This window comes from Venturia canescens, chromosome 10 (genome assembly GCF_019457755.1).
Source record: "Venturia canescens isolate UGA chromosome 10, ASM1945775v1, whole genome shotgun sequence".
NCBI classification, from domain to species: domain Eukaryota; kingdom Metazoa; phylum Arthropoda; class Insecta; order Hymenoptera; family Ichneumonidae; genus Venturia; species Venturia canescens.
Window position 1 is genome coordinate 11,864,257 of NC_057430.1, and position 19,833 is coordinate 11,884,089.

The 19,833-nt window shown below is 41.6% G+C and overlaps 1 protein-coding gene across 1 annotated transcript; it reads left to right on the forward strand.

Moving 5' to 3' along the window:
- Window positions 1-315: 315 nt before the first annotated feature.
- Window positions 316-2,208, forward strand: LOC122417022 (uncharacterized). The gene is made up of 6 exons (XM_043430241.1): window positions 316-330; window positions 434-462; window positions 796-892; window positions 1,318-1,431; window positions 1,576-1,716; window positions 1,809-2,208. The coding sequence occupies exons 3-6, from the start codon at window positions 829-831 to the stop codon at window positions 1,967-1,969; spliced, it is 480 nt and encodes a 159-aa protein (XP_043286176.1). The 5' UTR covers window positions 316-330; window positions 434-462; window positions 796-828; the 3' UTR covers window positions 1,970-2,208.
- Window positions 2,209-19,833: the final 17,625 nt, after the last annotated feature.

Genomic DNA, 19,833 nt, shown 5'->3' on the forward strand with positions numbered 1-19,833 from the left:
ATTTTGATGAATTAAGAAAACTTCGAAATTACACATGAGTTTATTATCTTTCTGTAAAATAATATTTATCGTTGATCAATCAACGGTTTCTCTGCCAATAAAAGCTTTCTTTATAACCACTTGAATTTTCCTGAATGTACAAAAAAAAATGTGGAACGGTCTGAGCACGCACAGCCGTAGCCACTTTTCGAGAAATTGGTCGATAAAATAAACTTTCCACCTTATCTACTGCTATACATACATAGACATGCGTTGGCTATCACCAGCCAGCATTCCATCATCGATTGACGACTCGAGGAGACGTCAGTAAAGGTATTCAAACATTGCGAGGTTAGAGTTTATTTCAAAAGTTTCGTAATAATAGATCAGCTCGATATAATTCGATTTTTTTCTGTGATTCAGTCATCGTTATATAGAATTTCTATACTTTTAGCCTGGTACAAAAATAAATATTTTCGTTTTGTAAGTACAGCCTATGAACATTCCTATATTTTATTGTTTTTCATTTACGTACATGAGAGGAAGTAAATTAGAGCATTGACATTAGCAAATATTTGGATCAGTGATGAAAAATCGAGTTCGAACATTTTTTTTGGCATCATTTTGTCAATATTTTTTATAATTCTGAGAATTCAACGTTGAATTTGGTTGCTTGTCAAATCTAATTTCTTCTATCACTATCAATTACTTTCAAAACTTTCGAATATATTTTTTTTTTTCACTCTTCACAATCTTATCGATTCTTTCCTGCATTCATTTCTTTCCAAAAATGATAATAAATGAATCACTCCTCAGAATTATAACGTCGCATATTCTTTTCGTTCTGAAATGGTTCCCGCCGTCACCGCCGCAGTGCGACGATCGCTTCTCTTCCATCTGTTTTTTCTCGCGGGTATTTGAAAAAAAATCGAATCTGCATCCTTCATTTTTTCTTCTTTTCATTGCTCTCTGCTTACGGTTCCTCGATAAAGCGAAGGTAAAAATTACTTGTACGGCAATAAAAATCAAGCAAAGTGTGAAATTTCACAAAAACGAAATAAACATTCAGCTCTATCGAAAATGTTTTATTTTATTATCATGAAAACTTGGATTTTGTACTGTAAAAAATTTCCATTTTTCAAGCTCATCACCGTTTTATTTCTGTAACGTAAATTTTTTACCGTTCGTACTTCTGCAATTAATTTAATGAACAATTTAAATGAATTGTACAATTATTCATTGCCATTTTCGAATGATTATGTAAAAAAATTTGTCCGGAGTATACAAAAAATGAATGAAAACGTTACAATATTGTTCAATAACCATGATTTGATATAGTGCCGAGGAAAATGGTCGAACGTTCGAACAATGTCTCAGTTTCTTCAATTAGTGGCCAGAATATTGGAGCGAGGGTCCCTGAACCACCGCCAATCGGGTTCATTGCGCCGAACGGTATTGTTAATATAAATCATCAGCACAATAACACAAAACTGAAGTTCGAATATGAGCTTGTTTCAGTGAGAAAAAAAAAAAAAAAACTGCTGGAAAATTTGTCGGCGAGAAAGACAGTTTTGAAGAAAATTTCTTCTTCCATAGCAAGTCCCTCACAGTTTGGACTTCCGCCGCCTTTGTACGAACTGCCGCCACCTTATAATCCGTCGTACGAACCCTCGCGACCTCCGATCCAACAGGTTTGTCCTGCTACTGTGACGATGTGGAGGGAACCAATTGACAGAGGTAAGGAAGAATTGAAAAAAATCTTGGATTTTCTTGAGAAGTTAAAATTGTATTTTTAATGATTTTTTAAAAAATTTACTTGATTTTTTTAGAGCGAAAAAGACGGAGGACGGTCGGCCTACTGGTGATCGCTTTCAGCATCGTAGTAGGAATCACAATGATCACAGTTTTCTTCGTCCAAAGGAACGCTGCTTGGCGAAGCTTTCAGGAATCTCTGCACAGTTCGCACGATCGATGGTTTCGGGAAAATTAGAAAAGATTTTCTCTTCAAGTATTCTAAGGCAAATAGCTACTTAACCATCACGCTTGAAGATCATTTTACGAAGGCAACGAGCTTGTAAATAATTATAAAACTAATCGAATGTAAACACTTACAATAATGGTTGCAATTACAATATTGTATATACATTTTATATGTAGAACGCACCATTCAACAGCACGTGATAAGTGACGAAAAAGGGAGAAAAAAATTTACGAAAAACTACAATGAAAGCACCAGCATGATCAATAACAATTCCCTTATTTCCTTGCTCCAAATTGAGAGCTTCAACTTCTTCGTGTATCCTCGAATTTCCTTTTTTTTCTGTTGACTCCAAGATAATTAATGTTCTCATCGATAAGAAAGCAGATTGATGAACGTTAAACCTTCTTTTGTCTCTGCGTCTAACTGGAGAACGAAAAAGAGGCACCATCGAGGGGAAGCAGGGTAAAAATGCACGACAAAAAAAGCCAATGTACATGATGAAATTTGACTTTTAATTATCTCAAAACCGACTTTTTGATAGATCAAAATAAAACTCGTCAATAGTTCTCCTGACGTCGGTTCAATTTTCATTCACTTTTTGTTCATTAGTTTCCAAGCACCTGCCAAAGTCAAGTACCGTGCTCCGTGCTAAAGCGACACCCAAAAATCAGCCTGAATACTGAAACAGAAGAATTTCAAGTCGATTGGTAGAGCCAGGCAATTCAAATATGATAATACAAATTCAAGAAAACCCATCAAAATATCGAAAAAATGAACACAAGAATAAAAACCATCGTCAGGAGTTTCAGAACGTTGTTGGGAGTTCCTGAAAACAGCCTTAAAGATCCAATTTTTTAACATTCCGGACCCAATTCCGTTCTCATTACCATAAAAATCAAAAATTTTATACAAAATATCAAAATAATTAAAATCGAAAAAATGAACACAAGAATAAAAACCATCGTCAGGAGTTTCAGAACGTTGTTGGGAGTTTCTGAAAACAGCCTTAAAGACCCAATTTTTCAACATTCCGGACCCAATTCCGTTCTCATTACCATAAAAATCTAAAATTCTATACAAAATCTCAAAATACTTAAAATAATAATAATCGTAATCGAGAAACTCGAGAGACTCTCGATTAAAATCGTGATGTATTCGAACATATGGAGAAACGAACAATCGGAATTCTCGAGGATATTTACACTGATATTCCATCCGGATGGAATTGTCTTTAAATTTTGTAAAATATCATAACGCAGCGAGAATTACATGCTCCAAATTGGTTTCGGTTACAAGATTTCATATACAATATGCAAATATATATAGACGCATATATAATATTGAGTGTGCAAGTGTACGTAACGGTGTTGAGCGTTATCTGTTGCAATAATAATCTCGATGTTCGTACGGCGAGGGCTTCCTCGAGAATGCTCGGTTGTTAGAGTTCAAAGTGTCTATATATACGGTGGAATATATAGGTAGACGTGTTACAAACAGTGGCACGATTCCGCCCACTAGCGACTCTATATACGTATACATTTGTCGGGTAATGTCATAGATAACGAAGAAGAGAATAGATAGAGAACGAGAGACAATAATTCAGATCGTAAACGGGACAAAATGAGGAAGGGGATATGTGCAGGCAGAAACAACGGTTCGCATTATCTACCACCAACAATTAAGTACGACGGTACATTTGTGTGAGTAATGGATGCGTGAGAGCCTCATCGATCTTTCGGATTTTATGGAAATTCGTTTCTCGCATTTCGCCGATTATTGCCGAAATTTTTTTCCCGCTCTGCAGTAATGGAGGAATTCAAATGTTTTTATTCCCTTTTCGATCTTACTCCCCCCCCCCCCCCCCCCCGCGAGGATAATTATTACTGGTACACGATCTCGGAGGGTTCTTTTGGAAGAAAGGGACAAAGATTTCGAAAAAACCGAATTGAAATGAAAATCAGCGAATTTGTTGGATCTGCCTCTGTGGCCGAGACGCAAGATTCTTGCTTCTTTGGAAATGAAAACTTTGCCCAAAACAGCCTTTATTTTTTTTCAAATTCCCAAATTATTCGTGAAATCACAATTCTCGTTAAACCAAGCAAAAATTCTGCTACACGCTGGACAAAATCCCCGCGTTGCAGACTTTCCAAACTTTCTGTAATGACACACTCGCTCCGTAACCGGCGTATATTCTATGACTACAAATAACGATCCACACACTCTGTACGAGTATAATGTGTTTTAGATATATGTTGACCAAGCATAAGCGTATTATCATAAGGCGCTTATCAAATTGCTGACCAGAGCAATTACACGCTGTATGTTACGATTAGTTGTCGGTAATTCTCCTCGACACTGGGATATACACACAGTCGAAATAACCGGATCATTATTACATGTAAGTAATGTATTAGCTTTTCGATTATAATTACGTTTTACTCGACATCGAACTGCTGGGCTATTAATTAATCATTTTTGAATTCAACATTATATTGGAAGGTTCAATTTATTGAATTTGTCACGTTGCCACGAGGCTTTTGGATTTCGGTAATTTCGTGATTCGATCAGAGGCAAACTACACGAAGAAAACGAGGCCGAAAATTCTAGAGGGAAGTACTAAGAATAAAGTATCTCGGGAACGGTATCTGCGTACTGGATTTTGTAGCATTAATTATTCGAAGAGCGGTAATAAGAATTATTCTATGCACCATAGTAAAAAGACCAATAATAAATAAATACCCTTTGTTCAAATGTTTATGTTGCAAAGTATGCTCGGGCAACCCTCAAAAAAAACAATATTTATGGTAAAATGTCACACGTATTCGTTTTATATTCGTGTATTTATCATAGAATTTACTATGCTGAGAGTGAAAATTTGTGATTTACAAAAAATTTCCACTTGTCAGTAAGTGCTTGTCTGACACGATGAATAACACTCGAAAACAAAACGCAATATAGTTCTGACGTGCAACACTTTTAGCTATCCACATAAAGCTGTGTTTAGAATTCAAGGGACGAAAAATTGGAAAATTCTAAAAATACTATGCTGTTTGTAATCGGTGGCTAAATACTTTGAAAATTGTTGAAAAATCTTGAAAATGTATTCATCACTATACAAAACGAATCCGTTTTCTTTGTGTATCGAAAATACTGTGTCACGATTCCCCTTCATAATCTTCGGAATTGAATGAATTTGTTTCGTTGAGTTATTCTTAAAAGGTTACGAATATTTTGAGCACTTTTGAAAAGCTATTAGTAGGATCTTTAATGAGAAAGATTTTCATGGATCAAGTAATTTTTACGAATAATTGATGCGTTATTTGAGGAATTCTTCTTTCCACTCATTTTCCTACTTCAAACGGTCGCGAGAAGCTTTCCGCGTGCGACACTAGAAATTCCTCCCTTCGAATCCAACTTTGAGAAGCTGCTTCCACTCCCTTAACGTATTTTTTTGTAAACGTCGCGGGCAAATCACGTGAAAATTCTACGAAAGAGAGAAAGATTCGAAGGAAGCGATTGCGCGAGCAGAACGCGCCGGTTTAATTAATTTCCTTTCCGCGGTGCTGCGAACGTAAATACCATCGTGGGAAAGAGTCTCGAAAGTTTACACTGGGAACGCTATCTGTAACTGCGCATATACAAAATTCGCTGGAAATCGAAAATCGTTCGAGTTACCAAAGAGTCGATCGAGCTCAAAGCTGCTCTGAAATTTCTGTCTCTCTTCACGTAAAAACTCTTTTTATCCAAGTTTTTAAAAACTCTGCATTTTCCTGTGTCTGTTTTTCGTACCGCGCGACGACACGGAAAGTTGAATGATGGATAAGAGGAAAAAGAATCGCGAGTGCTCAGTGATTCGAATACGTTTATCGAGACGTTTTTATAAACGACGAAAAACGAAAGATTATCATACGATTTGGTCTCGATTGAGATATTTTATCTGGAATGTGGAGTCGTCGGAGCTCGATTTCAATGGTGAAATGCCTCTCGAGTATCCGCATTACGGTGGGATATTTCATTTCGCGTAAAACGGAGCTCGACATTTTTTCGAGTTGCACGTACACGCTTGGCCGTTGAATGGACGACTCTGTAATACATAATACATGTACGAGAAAGACTCGGGGTTGAGTGAGAGCGGCCCCATATTTTTGTGGTATGGAAAATTTGTAGTAAATTCGAGGACGAATTCACCTTGTGTATGCGGAGGTTAAAACCGGTTGGTTAATTGAATTTCCATAGAAAAAAGGTATGGGGGCTGGGTAGAAAAAGTGGAAAATTCGTTCAATAAAAATGGAGTTGTAAATTTTTGTACGAGCATAAAACCGCCTGTGGTCGGGGTGACAAACAAAAGGCCGTGTTCACGGTTTAAAGGCGTTTTTATTTACGTCGCAGCCTCTTGTTTATCACCCTTCGAAATAAATGTGATTTGACCTTTGAATTCGACTTAATGCAGAAGCGCAACGGGTCGTAAAAAAAATCGTCAAAGTTCTGTCGACCGTGAGAGGGCGACGAACTCTCCAAATATTTCGAGGTGTTTTGAGTGTGGAGAAAAGAATTTTTAGCGTGGAGCAAGAGCAGGCAGAAGTTTCTCCGTTTTCACAAAAGCGCTCCACCGACGCCCCCACAACTCACAGGATTCGTATGCATAATGCACGAGTTAGTTATTAGAACGTAAGACTCGCCGGGATAAAGGAAGAACAAGGTAGAGACGAGGAGAGAGAGAGAGAGAGGGTTGGAATCCGTTTCCAATCGCTATCCCTCGACGACATGTGCTCACGTTTCAACGGCTCAGAACAGGGGCGAGCGAGCCCCTCCTACTCGGATATATTCGTGTGTTATACGAGAAAGGTATGGATTTCCAATTCAGCGAGATATTTTCAATATCGTTGTCGCGCACGAGTTCTACTAACTCTCATACGATCCTCTCATCCACCCTTCTTTCAACCCCTTCCCTCTCTCACTTGTCTTGCGAGCTTGCAGAAACGTGAAAAAAAATAAAACGAGTAGGCAAAACTACGAATCGGATTTAGAGCGAGCGATGTTCTTCTCACATTCTTTCTACTATTCGAAGAAAAAAGAAAACGAAAAGAAACAAAAATCACTCACAATTGTTTCTGATTCTTGGCAATATCGATTCGTAAAGAAGGCGAATCTTGATGAAAAATGGTGAAAAATACTGAGACACGGGATACCGAATAAATTCCCTCGAGTATCGAACAATTTATGTCACAACTCGGAGATACAGATTTTCATTTGTACGCGATAAAGAAAAATATTCACGATGCTCACCCACTCGAATAGACTAAGTAAAACAGCTCTTCCTCGCGAGCCCTTTCGAGCGTCGAGTACCAAGAGCCAACTAAAGGGAAAATAAAAAAAGAAAAAAGCTTATCCGAGTTGAGAGCTGGAGAAAGAAAGCAAAAGAAGGTTTGCCAAATCGAAGATCGTGGAGATTTTGGTGTGTGCGAAGAGCTGAGATTTCGTTCGGTCGTCGTGCTTCACGGAATTTCCGGTAGTCGCGAGTGCTTTACGGCGAGTATATCGTCTTACCCTTAACGAAAAGAGAGAGGTCGGGGAGGGGGAGAAAAGAAATCGTAAAAGTGAGAATCGAAAATCCCTAAAAGAGTAAGAGAGAGATGTGCAGATGTTTCGTGGTGGTTGAGTTCAATCAAGCAAACGGTCGCCAACAAACCACCGAAAGAGTCACTGCAAACCGTTAATTGGACTAGACCATGAGTCTTCGATTTTACGACGCAATCCGCTCGAATTATCCGAACGGTATTTCCGCTCGGATCCAACTAAGCAATCAACCCCGAACTGCGAATCTCTCCTACGGAGTCTCGTACGTTGTCCAAAATCTCGAAATGCGCAGCGATTCTTTTTCTCCGAGAGTTTAAACAATTAAACTCAAAGTTTCCAGGATGAAAATGAAGCCAACGTAAATAGTTGACGTTAAAGGGCGACACGGTGATTCCGATCTAGCTGGAAAGAACTTCAAACTGCCCATATGCCGGACACATCCCCGCGGATTCGAATTAAAAATCCCCAGTTTTCAGTCTCTCGCTCATTATTTCTAGTCCCGGAAATAACGAGACGAAAATATTTTTTATTTGCCGCAAATTTCGCCAAATTTTTCATCCGTTTTTCCATCGCGCGGAGAGGATGAAAGGGAAAGTATGTTAACGCGTAAACAAATCTCGTTTTCCCTCGGTGATTCGCGTGAATACGTCGCAAAAATACACGACACGTTTTACTCGTTCCCGGAGCAGCTCCAGTTGTTTTCTCCCCCCGGCCCCTCGCCCTTTATTTTTGCTTCATTTTTATTTCGCTTTTGGTATTTGTCGACGATAGAGGATCGATCGTAGAGCCGTAAATATGTGTCTCTAACAAACACGTATGCGTTTCGGCTGGTCTTGTTCGTCGGGGATTCCGGCGACCCCTGTACTCGATTGCTGTGTGTGACCGAGGTCGTTTTTAGCGTTTTCATCGCTGTCTCTGCTCTCGTCGTTTTTCGAGAGCATCGCCGCACTAGCGAGCCAAACGGCCGATCTATTCGTGCGGCCTCGCGCAGAGAGGAATTAAAAAGAGGGAAAAATAGAAGCGAACAAAAAGCGGCGCGGGAGGGGTTGAAAGAGGAGCGCGCGAGGGCGAGAGAGAAGCAACGTGCCCTTTGGATTTTGTAATTGAAAAGTACTGTTATCACCGGTAAGCCAAGAGCGAGGAGGAGAACTGTCGATGCCAAAAACTGCGAAATCCTGTTGGAGTATAAAACAAAAAAAAAGAAAAAAAAAAAAACCGAGAGAATTCATCGGTAATAAAGTTTCGATCGATTCGAGACTGGACTGCGAATAAAATAACGTACAATATTATTTCCATGGGCGTGTATTCGTTACATGGAACAAAAAATATCGAACGATGTGCGTACATAGATCGAAGCAATAGACCAGGTTAAACGATAGGAGCAAAAAAATAAAAAAAATAAAATAAAATAAAAAACGCAAAAGTCTCTAACTCGCTGAAAGTGAATTGGGGAGAAAATCGAGTAAATAGTAATTGACGAGTGACGAATCGTCGCGGTATGTAAGCGCGACAAAATTCGATCGCCTTTGACAGGATAAATTTGTGTACAAAAACAAATTTAAATCTCGAAGCGCGCAACGAAGTTACGAAAGATAAAATCTCTCTTGGCAGTCACTGATTCGGTGCGCTTAGAGCAGAGATCAGCGACTGGTTATTATGCGTGAGATTAGAAAACTGTTTTTCGGACTTTTGTCCTCTGCACCGGTGCAGGATCGTCGTGATATGAATATCGAGTTTCATCGCGATCTCTGGAGGCAGTTTTTACACCGTTTGGTATGCGAAAACACACTTGGGTTAGAAGGATCTTGGATTATTCTGGCAGGAGGAAGGAACGATGGCGTTACAGAGAACAAGAAGGGTGCAACGGGGAGGGAGAGCGAAGGAGGTGCGAGAGCACGAGAAGCAGGGTGACAAATCAATGGTGGATGGGAGGATAGGTAAAGGCATATGAGCGAGAGTCAGAGATCTTGCTCCTACTCGCTCGAAACTCTCGTCCGCTCTCTCGCTCTTGCACGCCCTATCTTATCAACGCATTATTCAACAGGACGAGCACTGCTCGGGACTCTAACTGCCTGAATTTGCATAAATCCATAGATCCTGCTGCGTGAAAGGGGCGAGAGAGGGAGCGAGATGCGGCGCACGAGAGAGAACTGGGGCGAGTTAAAATAAGGGAGGGGGGGGGGGGGAGGGGGAGGGAGAGGAATTGGCTTGGAAATGCGACCTGGACCGCATACTCGCCCTCGCTCCTCCGCCTCTCGCTCTCTCTCTCTCTGTTTTCATCTAGCCATCTCTCAATGTATGGATATGCATACAGCAAATTACATAACTGCCACTATACATATGTCAGTTGAGAGAAACCGAATGGACGTCCTGTTGGTTTTGTGCTTGGAACAACCACGAGGAAATTCCTCCCTGCTCGTTAATAAAGTATCAAAAATGTATGAAAACACGTAAATAATCGTTGGCAAAAGTGAATTTGCATTTGGCTGGTCCGAGAGGTCGGAAATCCATCGTGTGGAATTTCGGAAAGGAGGCAAGCCTCGGTACCCACGGATCGCAGGATCGCTGCTCTTCTCTACTCTCTTTCACTGATTCCCTTTGCACCCAAGTTCAGCAGGAGGCTTTCCAGAGAGTTAACGAACTTCGATATTCTCGCTGCAAACGTTGACTCGTCTCGGTTTCCGCCTCTGGATCAACGACGAAGTACACAACCGAGGGCTAAACTAACTCTGCGCTGTTGTGTGTCTTTAATTGCTCGGAGAAATAGCCCAAGAGTAAGCGCGCAAGAGAGAAGAGCTAGCTGCGGAGATAAGGGGAGAACGAAGAGGCATACCGAGTGTATATCGAGGGAATTCGGGACAACCGGACGAGGAAGTTTGCTACACGTTGTTGAGTTAGGAAAAGGTAGAGGAACATATACGTGCTTACGTTCCTCTCGTCTTCTTTCCACCCTCACCCCCCCCCCCTCCCTCCAGCCCTCCCTCGACCCTTTTTGCCCCCTCCTTTATACATCCGGATCATTCGTTCCACGTGCATGTACCAAAAGGAACTAAGACGTTTGTGTGCTTTGCAGCGAGTATGATATGCACTGGGTTTAGGACTTGGCCTGCTCGCACGTGGCGTTTCAGCTGGTAACCTCAACTGGTTCGTTAGCGGTTGTCTGCTGCCACGTTATATATACGTATATCTAACTCGACGATAAGTCGTCCCGCAAATACCGGCTAGTACGTGTTGGCTTTGAACTATTTCACACTCTTCCTTGGCTTATATCCTGTTAGCTCTACGTGCTATTCCCGCACCTACAAATGAAGACTTGCCTGCCGAAAATCTTGCGCGGATTCAGTTCCTCGGGCTTCATTATATTTTCGCTTTGTCGATCCTCGCATCTCGGGCTAACTTTATGCAAATTCGGTACCCACTGCGCGCGCGTACGCGACACGAAGATTGCCCGCACCGCACGTAGATCGGATTTTCGTAATTGTTACACCGGAATTTTCGAGGAAAATCGATTGAGCTGAATTCGAAAAGAAAAACTACTCGTCGGTCGAGAGCTACTTTCGTTTAAGGAAGTTGAGGCTGTACAGTCATTTTTTTACCCAAAAGTTATGACCTGTACCTTTCAAACGTTAGGCCAGTTTACAGTTTGGCAATGTTGCATACACTTTAAAGTAAAGTTGGGGAAAAAAAGACGAAAAACTGGTGAAAGCTCAGTCGAAAACACGAACGGTGACGATCCTAGCCTCAAAAAACTGCACGGGAAACAGACTATTATTAATATAATCTCAGCAAATCTCCTAATAAATCTGAAAAAAATTGACATTGTTCGGCAAGCCTTGCTCATGTTGCCCAAAAAATTTCATATTTTTAGCATCATTTTTAACGGAGATATCACCGAATGTGTCTTGACTTCCATAAGATTACATGTTATTTGGCCCAAATTGTTATTGATTTTTCTCAGCAACGACGCTCCTAAACTGTCTGAAAATTTAACTGATTTTTTTTTTTACACTTCACTTTACAAGATGCAATCGGTTTAAAAGCGATGACATCATTTTCATTCTAATGCCTCAACTTCCTTAAAGTACAGTTTTTAATGGAGTCGAATATTGAACTTTGGTAATGAGAGAAATTGTTTCTAGTTTGCCTTTTGAAATTTTGAGTTCACTGTTACCGCGAGCGTAAGCGCTTCAACCCCTCCGGCGAAGCTTGTTTTTCGAGGGACTTCATGTCGCAATTTTAGGGCTCGTGAAGTAATGCGTGACGAGTGGGCAATGTTTATACGCGAAAGAAATAAGGCGAGGTCAACCACAATATTCTCCGTTTATTTGCTCCCCCTTTCTCCGTCTCTATACGCCGTGTATGAGCAAGATGGTGGAAATATATGCGAAACGAGGGGAAATTGCAAGTGCGAGTGTGTGTGTAGGGGATTGCAGAGTCTCTCGAATGTCGCCACGTGTGGCACGAAGGGACGGACAGTTAATTAACACCATCCGCGTACCTCTCTCGCAAATCTCCGACGTCCTTGTCGTTTTCTATGTTGACGACGACGACGACGACGACGAAGTTGCGGAGAAGGGTCAGACACTTTGGTACTCGACATGTCCTCCGGACCTCTTTTTCTTCCTCACTTTTCATCCCTCTTTCTGCTCCGCTTCCCCATCGGCCCGGTCTTCTCCTCTGTCCGCAATGCATCCTCGACACTCTCGCCACTTTGAAATCATCGTTGCGTCCATTTGCACCCATTCGTGTTTCCTCGAGCCGCAATTCCGTGGGAGAAGCTCTCTTGCGTAGAAAAAGAGTAAGAGCGAGCCGAGCACCCTCTTGCTAGGACGTTTCCTCGCTCCACTTGTGTCTTCGCCTTTTTCCAACTCGTTTCAATCCTTCCTCGTTATTCCAAGGAGTAAACGCGACCTCATCTTACTCGCATTATTAAAACTCCGTCTCTGCATAGGACGGTGATAACTTCTTCTTTCTTTTGAGGTCCAGAGATAACTTGGAAAATTAGATGGACGAGGAGGACTGAGAAGCAGATTTTTTTAACCGGAAGTACGATGTAGCCGACCAACGAAGTTTCGCCGACTGTCTTTCGCTTGTTTTTAGTTACTGAAACATCCTCGAATCCCAACCTTACAACTATTCGCCCTAAATCTTTCGTCTCGCTTTCCCCGAGGTCAACACTCACAGGAGAGAGTAACCGAAGGATCGAAGACAAGCGCCGTACAACCACTTATCGATTTTCGATCTGTGCATCGAAGCGCGAGAAATGCCTCTCGCGATAATGCCACTAGCCTTAATATCATGAACGATAACTTCACCTCGCTCGATTCACTCTACCATTCCACCGCATAGACCCTCATTTTCTCAAGCCACTTCCTTCAGTTTACACGAAAATCCGCAGTGTATACAATTTTCATGGCCTCTTCGAAAACTCTTGGGCATTTATCAACTTTGTTTCCTTTTTCATCATATCTAAAAACAACTCGACTCAGGTCACTGTGGAGAAGGAATAATAACTTCAGTTTATTTAAGGTAGTTCATGCGCGAAACGATTTGATTAAGAAAGCCTTGAAATTTAGACCCAGTTTGAACGAGTAGTTGACTCACACGCGTATCAAATTTTGAAGGGTTCGTCTCATTGGTTATTGAGATAAACGTATTTAAATATGAAGAAAAATACACAGGGTTATAGGAACTATGCGGAAAAATCGTTTATTTTTCCATATAACGAATGAACGCTTTGCGAAAGTTTACGATAAAGTACACAATAACAATGAAGTTTGTAATGAAGGTCGGGGAAAAAATTCGAGACGATTGTCTTACTGGTAATAAAAATATATTGCGTTAAAAATTGAACGAAATTGGTTAAATGAGCACTCGTAACCTTGGCTTGGCCCATTCCTGTCATAGCCTTCTGTCTTTTTATTAATACTTTTTTCTCGATCTCTATTTCCCTTTGCGCTCTCCAATGCGACTTTTGACATAAAAAACTTTAGTATTTTAGCCAGGGACGGAGGAAATTTCGAGTTCGGTCAGTGATGGATCCCGATAATTAATCAACGGCTTGTAATTTCATTTGCCAAAAGATAAATTGAAAAAATGTATTTACGATTTCGAATGAATAACTCTGACATTAATTTAAAGTGACTATATATCTTGAATTAGGGAGTAAAAATCGATCCAATTTAGACACCCATAAAATACGATTCTTTGGGCATGATCTACCTGAAGTCCCTGAAACGTTGAATATCCAAACAGTACCGAAAAAATAGATTTTTACGGTTTTCAATATTCATAAAAATTGACGTAAAAATATCCAGCGTTTTCTTATACTGCTTTGCAATTTCCACAGCCCCGGTAACTGGCGCATCGCAACGAGCTACATTTTCCAATGATTGGAGGCTTCCCGTCCGAATGATGGAAAATGTCGTTGCAAATTTCGTATTCCAACGAAATTCCGTTGAATTTCATTGATAATTTAGCGCAAGGTCAAAGGGTTTTTGATGGCGGAGCGAGGTTCAAAAGGGTTGAAAATGTTCGATCAAGCGGAATGATCGTCATCGAATATTTTGGGGAGAGCGCTCCGGAGGCTTTCCGCGTATTATGCATCTCCCATTTTGTTAAAACGATACACGTGCGCGCACGCGGATCTCCGTAAGTGTGTGTTTACGTACGTACACGCGTGCCGCTGTGAATGTGGAGGCGCATATATCGCTGGGTGATCAGGGGATGAAAGCGAGGCAAAAGGGCGTTCAAGGGCCGAGGGGATGCGCGGAAGGGAACTCAGCGGAGAGTGGACGAGAGCAGGAACGGTTAATTGATCAAATTACAAGGCAGAATCGTGGCTAACGCCGTGGAGTTGAAATTGCTGGGTTGCTCGTCGACCAGCAGGTCCAGGCTTCGACGTACCAACCTTCCAAAAGGGGTGAGAAATCGCCCACGTAAATTTTGGGGGATATACCGACTCCGGAGAACCGAATGGTTACAGACTTCCGGTTGATTCGAACCGTACCTCCGAATCACCGGTTATAAAGGGATACGAATAATTCAATGGGATTCTCCACCAACTTGCGCAGCTGGGATTATTTTTTCCGCAAAAATTTTAACATCTTTGACGATTTCATTGTTTTTGTTTGGAAAATTCATCCCGTTTTCTTCCGATGGCAGATTTTATTGAAAGTTGATTACGACGGCCTGTGAAAATATTTCGAAAAAAAACTCTTTCGAGTCTAAAGCAAAAACTGACGTAGAATTTTCGAATAATCCGTTTTTTTATTGGCTCAAAATACACTTTTGGCTGTTGAGAATTACAATTTTTCATCACAATTTCAGACTCCCCCGAGCACGTCAATGGGCTCCGACCACACATTGCCAAATTTCAAACGCGTTTTTCTCGAAACACGTTTTTTATAATAATCGTTGCCTTTCGATCGAATATTCTTCGACTACATTTTCGTCGTTCTGCTGCCACTCGATGAATTTATAAGAAATTTAAAAAAAACTTATTTTCTTTCCGGCCAGCCGAGAATAATACTCGAAATGAGGCATTTTTTGAGGCCATTACAGTGGATTGAGCCCTTAAGTATTGCGCGTTTAGAACTGCGCGCCTATCGTGAGATACGAACGCTCGGAATTTCGGATAATGCAGCTTCGGGCGATGCAGTATTTCGGTAGTTGTTATTGACGGTAACGAAACTGCAACGTTATATTCCCGGTGAAGAGGCGCTCGTCAAACTCTCGCCCGGTTGAGTGTCCATCTCTCGTTGTTCCGGTTGCCAGGCTTCGATCGAATGCCAGCCTTTAATTAACGATCTGATCGGCTCCCTCGTCGATCTATTAGATCGAAACCCCCACGTACTTCCCCAAGGCACCAACCTCGGCGATGAAGGGCTCGATCGAATAATCGCAGATTTGCCTTCATGAGAGAAATTATAGGCCGAAATATTCAACCTCAATTCATACGGTATTGAACACGCTAGTACGCCAATTGTGAATCTTCGCCAGCGTTCGATGTTCAATTTAAGCATCGTTGAGAGAATCACACGAAATTCTTCTTCCGCAGTAGCTCCGCTTTATTTCAATCACGAAACGATGGAATGTTTGAGAAAATACAGGAAATCTGTTGACGAGCTTGAAATAATTGATAAACTGAAAAAAAATATATAATTTCAGGACCATTTTCATCGGAATAAAAGCGAGTGAGATGTTTTGGCTGTGAATTATGCGAGCGGATCTTTCGCCGATAAATTTTGCGAATTCATTACAAATAAATGACACAGAGAGAGAGAGAGAGAGACGTCAGAATGAAAATTCGACGAGTCGCGAGCGGCCTCGAGAAATTATCGTAAAATATTGCTCCCCATTTGATGTCGCTTTTATTTTTATTGTCGTATTTCTGCCCACAAAAATGAAAGGACAATCGTATCGGTGAAATTTCAGGATGAAATATTCGTTTCGCAGTCACCCACAGCGTTTTGCGGTTCAACAGCAGACAGGCAGGCAGGCGTTTTTTCATCCCTCGTTCCGTTGAGATCCTCTGACGTTCCCTCGATTCGAATGTATCCTCGGGGCGAATAGCGAACCCTCGGACATCCCGTCAAGTGGATAACTCTCGTTGGTGTCGCGTGATTAGCGATTTCTCATTTTCAGAATAACCCACAGACAAAACGCGTATCCGCGTCAGTTCTAGCGTCAACGCGTTCGCTTGTTGTTCCGGGCATTTGTTCAATCGAAGCTCAATTTCCCGTTAATTATAAACAGAATCCATCCGGAGTGATTATTGCGAATGGCACATTCAAGGATCGATGCTTCAATTGGGAGCATCGAGTCAATCAATTCTCTCAACTCGTTATACGCTTGTAACTTTCAATGGAAACGAAAATCTGGTGTTCCAAGTTTTCTGTATCAAAAAAATCTCGTGAATACTTCAGAATTAAAATATCAATAAATTCAAAAATTTTCATTCAGATTAAACGTATGGAAATAGAATTTGATGGAAATGCATAAAGACTTGAAAATTCACGGGGCCTGAGTGAGCCCATAAAAAAGCAAGCGCTATGAATTGCAAATGAATAATATATTTAGTATGCAGTTCGATCGGGCTTTCTCGATTAAAATCAAAAGCACACGTTTTCAATGAATAGTTTATCTTTTATGGATTTTCAAAATAATCAGACAGAATCAAATAGCTTTGCTTCAGCATAGAAAGAGATCGGTCACTTTGAGCATGCATTCTATGAGGGAGAGAGCGGAAGTCCACGAGAAAAATATAGTGCAAAAAAATGTGATTGCGGTTGAGATAGTTTCCGCTGGTCATAGCTAAAATCTTGCAGAGAAATCATCAGAATTGTGGCTTTTCGGTGGAAAATGCTAGACCCGTAGAACGTGATAGGATTCTCTAAAGTTTTCGGAGTTACCGGGAAGACGCGGGCGTCATCCCGGATAACTGCGAGATGCAGAAAGAGTGGGTGAGTCGAGCTAAGGAATAAGAGAGAGTGAGAGCGAGAGAAAACGAGCTTGAACAACGCCAAGATAAATAGGATATTCCGTGGGGATGAACGCTTACGTACGTGCTTTCGAAGGATATCTTGTGGTTTGATCATGTATGTAGAGGCCCTTGTAACTGAGGACATGAATGGAATCAAGAAAAAATTCTAGATTCAAAGTCCTCCGAATTAAAATGAAAAATCTCTTTTCTTGAATCCCGCATTTTCGTTCACGAGTCAAGAGGCTCCGATCACTTTTTCCACGGATCTAGAAGTCCTTGGATGACAGTGAGGAGAATTAATGGCATTGTCATGATTCGAAACAAGAGAAACTAGGCGATGTTGGATGGTGTTGATCAAAAGATGCACTAAAATTGAAGGAACCTCTTTACGTCGATCTTCAACGTCAAAATTGCAGGCGAAAATTCCTTTTCGCGCTATTTTCGAGCTCCGGATGAATGGAAGCTCGTTATAGTCGATAAAATCCACGGATTTAACAATAAAATAAAATAAAAAAAAAAAAAAAACGATGGGATGCTGCTTTTGGAGAGGCGGAGTCGGAGAAGAAACTTGGGAGGTTGAGAATGGGTTATCCAAGGTGTTATAAGCTATCCCAAGGACACTGATGGATTAGCGGAGTCAGGTGGTGTTTTCGCGGGAGAAACGTACGGGCAAACGGGTTTTCTCGTCGAAAGGTTGCTCCGAGTAATCTATATAGCTCGTCCAGGCAAAGTAAGTAAGATTGAGTCACGTCTCTGACGTCTCTTTCCCTCACGATGGAAACGTACCTGTAAGGGGATGTGAGGAGACGCGGAGCTCGCGGCGCGGGAGACGGTGGTGAGTTTGACGCTGTTGGTAAGGGGATGAAACTTTAACGTTCCCCAAACTCCTTCCTCCCAGCGTCGCTTCATTGCCGTTTGGAGTTGGGAGATCCAATGTTCCTCTGAAATCTGAACGTCATACATTTTCTCCCTCTTTTCATCCTCATCCCTCGCAGCGTCGCTGCTCCCTCTTTTCTTCTCTTTCTTCCTGCTTCCTCTTCCTCGTCGTACATCGTACTAAACAAACGCGCGGATGTTGCTTAACTCTCCCAATCCAGGGCGTAAAGCCTCCGGGATGCCGAACGGGACCCTCTGCCATGGACGAGGAACACGAGCTTGCTCTACAATTTTGAGAAATAGCATCGCCAGCAACGGCAAAACACTTCCGGTGAGCTGATGAGGCAAGCAACAACGAGCCTGGATTAGGGATTTTAGCAGACTCGGGGGATGAACGATAATTGGATATTTCGGATTTGGTTACGGGTTAGGAAGCGCGCCCGGCAAGGGGATGAAAATTTGTTGATTTTTACTGGCCTTATATGAACGAATCGCTGCGTTGAGAATACCGCCTCGAATAGGGCTCGTTGCATTATTTCTCCGAACATCTTTCCTCGCGTATGCGGAGACAAAAACGTTTCGGCAGCTCTTTTAGGAACAAATGTGCCCAAAACGAATTTGCCACTATCGAAGAATCTCGAGAAACGAGCCACGGAGCTTATCATTCCGCGGGAAAAAAATGCCTCCGAGGCTTTGATCGACTGCAAGTGAAATATCGAGGGTTCGAAAAAAATTGCGAAGTTATGAAACGTACGCGGAAGGGAGAGACTGACCAGGGTGTTGGAGCGATCGCGAAGAAGAGCTCGATTGATCGCGACGAAACTACTCGAAAATTTCTTCCCCGCGAGTTCACCCACACGAAGGCGAGCGGCAAATCCTGGGGCTGGATACGCGCCCCGCCATTTTTCTCCCTCGCGAGCTACTTGACAAAGGTCGGGACGACATTAATCAAACGGTTCCAATCTCCTGGCCAGCTCGAAAAAAGAAAATTCTACCCCGAGCCTTATATTCATCTCTCGTCCATCATTCGGCAATTGCACGACTGGGGGCAACGACTGTTGATTCGTGTGACACGTTCCTGAAGTACTTGTCACTCCGTCGACACTCACAAACGAGAAAAATACTGTGAAAAACACTTTTTACATATCTAATGAAGAATGCAGATTTAAATTATCACAAAAAGTCGTAGGAAATCATTTTCCTATTCATTTTCGTCAAGATATTCGATCAACGGCGTTGTAAATTTGCTTAAATATCTCCAGAATGCGGATGATTCAATTCAATTCTCATCGGTCGATTCTTCTGCTGAGATCGTACTAAAAAAACTTGTCCCCCTTCGAAAAAATCTCACGAGCTCGACTCATTTATAGTTTGCTCAATATATAAGTATATTTCCACGAATACCTTAATAATAATAATAATATAAACCCATATTCACGGATGACATGACGGTTAGAACGTTCTCGCCAGCGTAATTGGTCGATCGAAAAGGACACCGACGTATCCTATCGACGTAAAAGTGTCTCCTCGATCCTTCAACATCGTCGTCAAATTACCGTCAACGACATTCCATTACCCGAGCATTGGTGCAGCAGCGAGAAAACGTGTTCGAGGGATCGATCGTTCCACACAAAACGAAGAGGCTAAAAAAATGAAAACAAAGAGAAAAAAAACGTAGTGCGAGCAAACTCGCCCTATTCTCTCTAACTAGTCGGAGGAAAAAGTTCCGTGTAGTAGAAAATAGGTACACGATGAAAAAGAAAAAACACACACGCACGCGAAAGGAAGTTTATTCCCCGTACTGAAAGCTACTGGAAAAAAGTCTTTTAATATCTCAACATTGCACTCGATTCGTGTGCTTTATTTACCCAACAAATTGAACAAATTTTTAAGCATTCCTGCGTGCCCATAAATGCAGAGATTGATCGAACGTAAA

Bases quoted from the DNA above. Each gene is read 5' to 3' on its own strand.
- LOC122417022 (XM_043430241.1), top strand. From the start codon at position 829: ATGGTTCCCGCCGTCACCGCCGCAGTGCGACGATCGCTTCTCTTCCAT. The intron at 893-1,317 runs GTATTTGAAAAA...GATTTGATATAG, and splicing joins CCATCTGTTTTTTCTCGCGG to TGCCGAGGAAAATGGTCGAA. The intron at 1,717-1,808 runs GTAAGGAAGAAT...TGATTTTTTTAG, and splicing joins GAGGGAACCAATTGACAGAG to AGCGAAAAAGACGGAGGACG.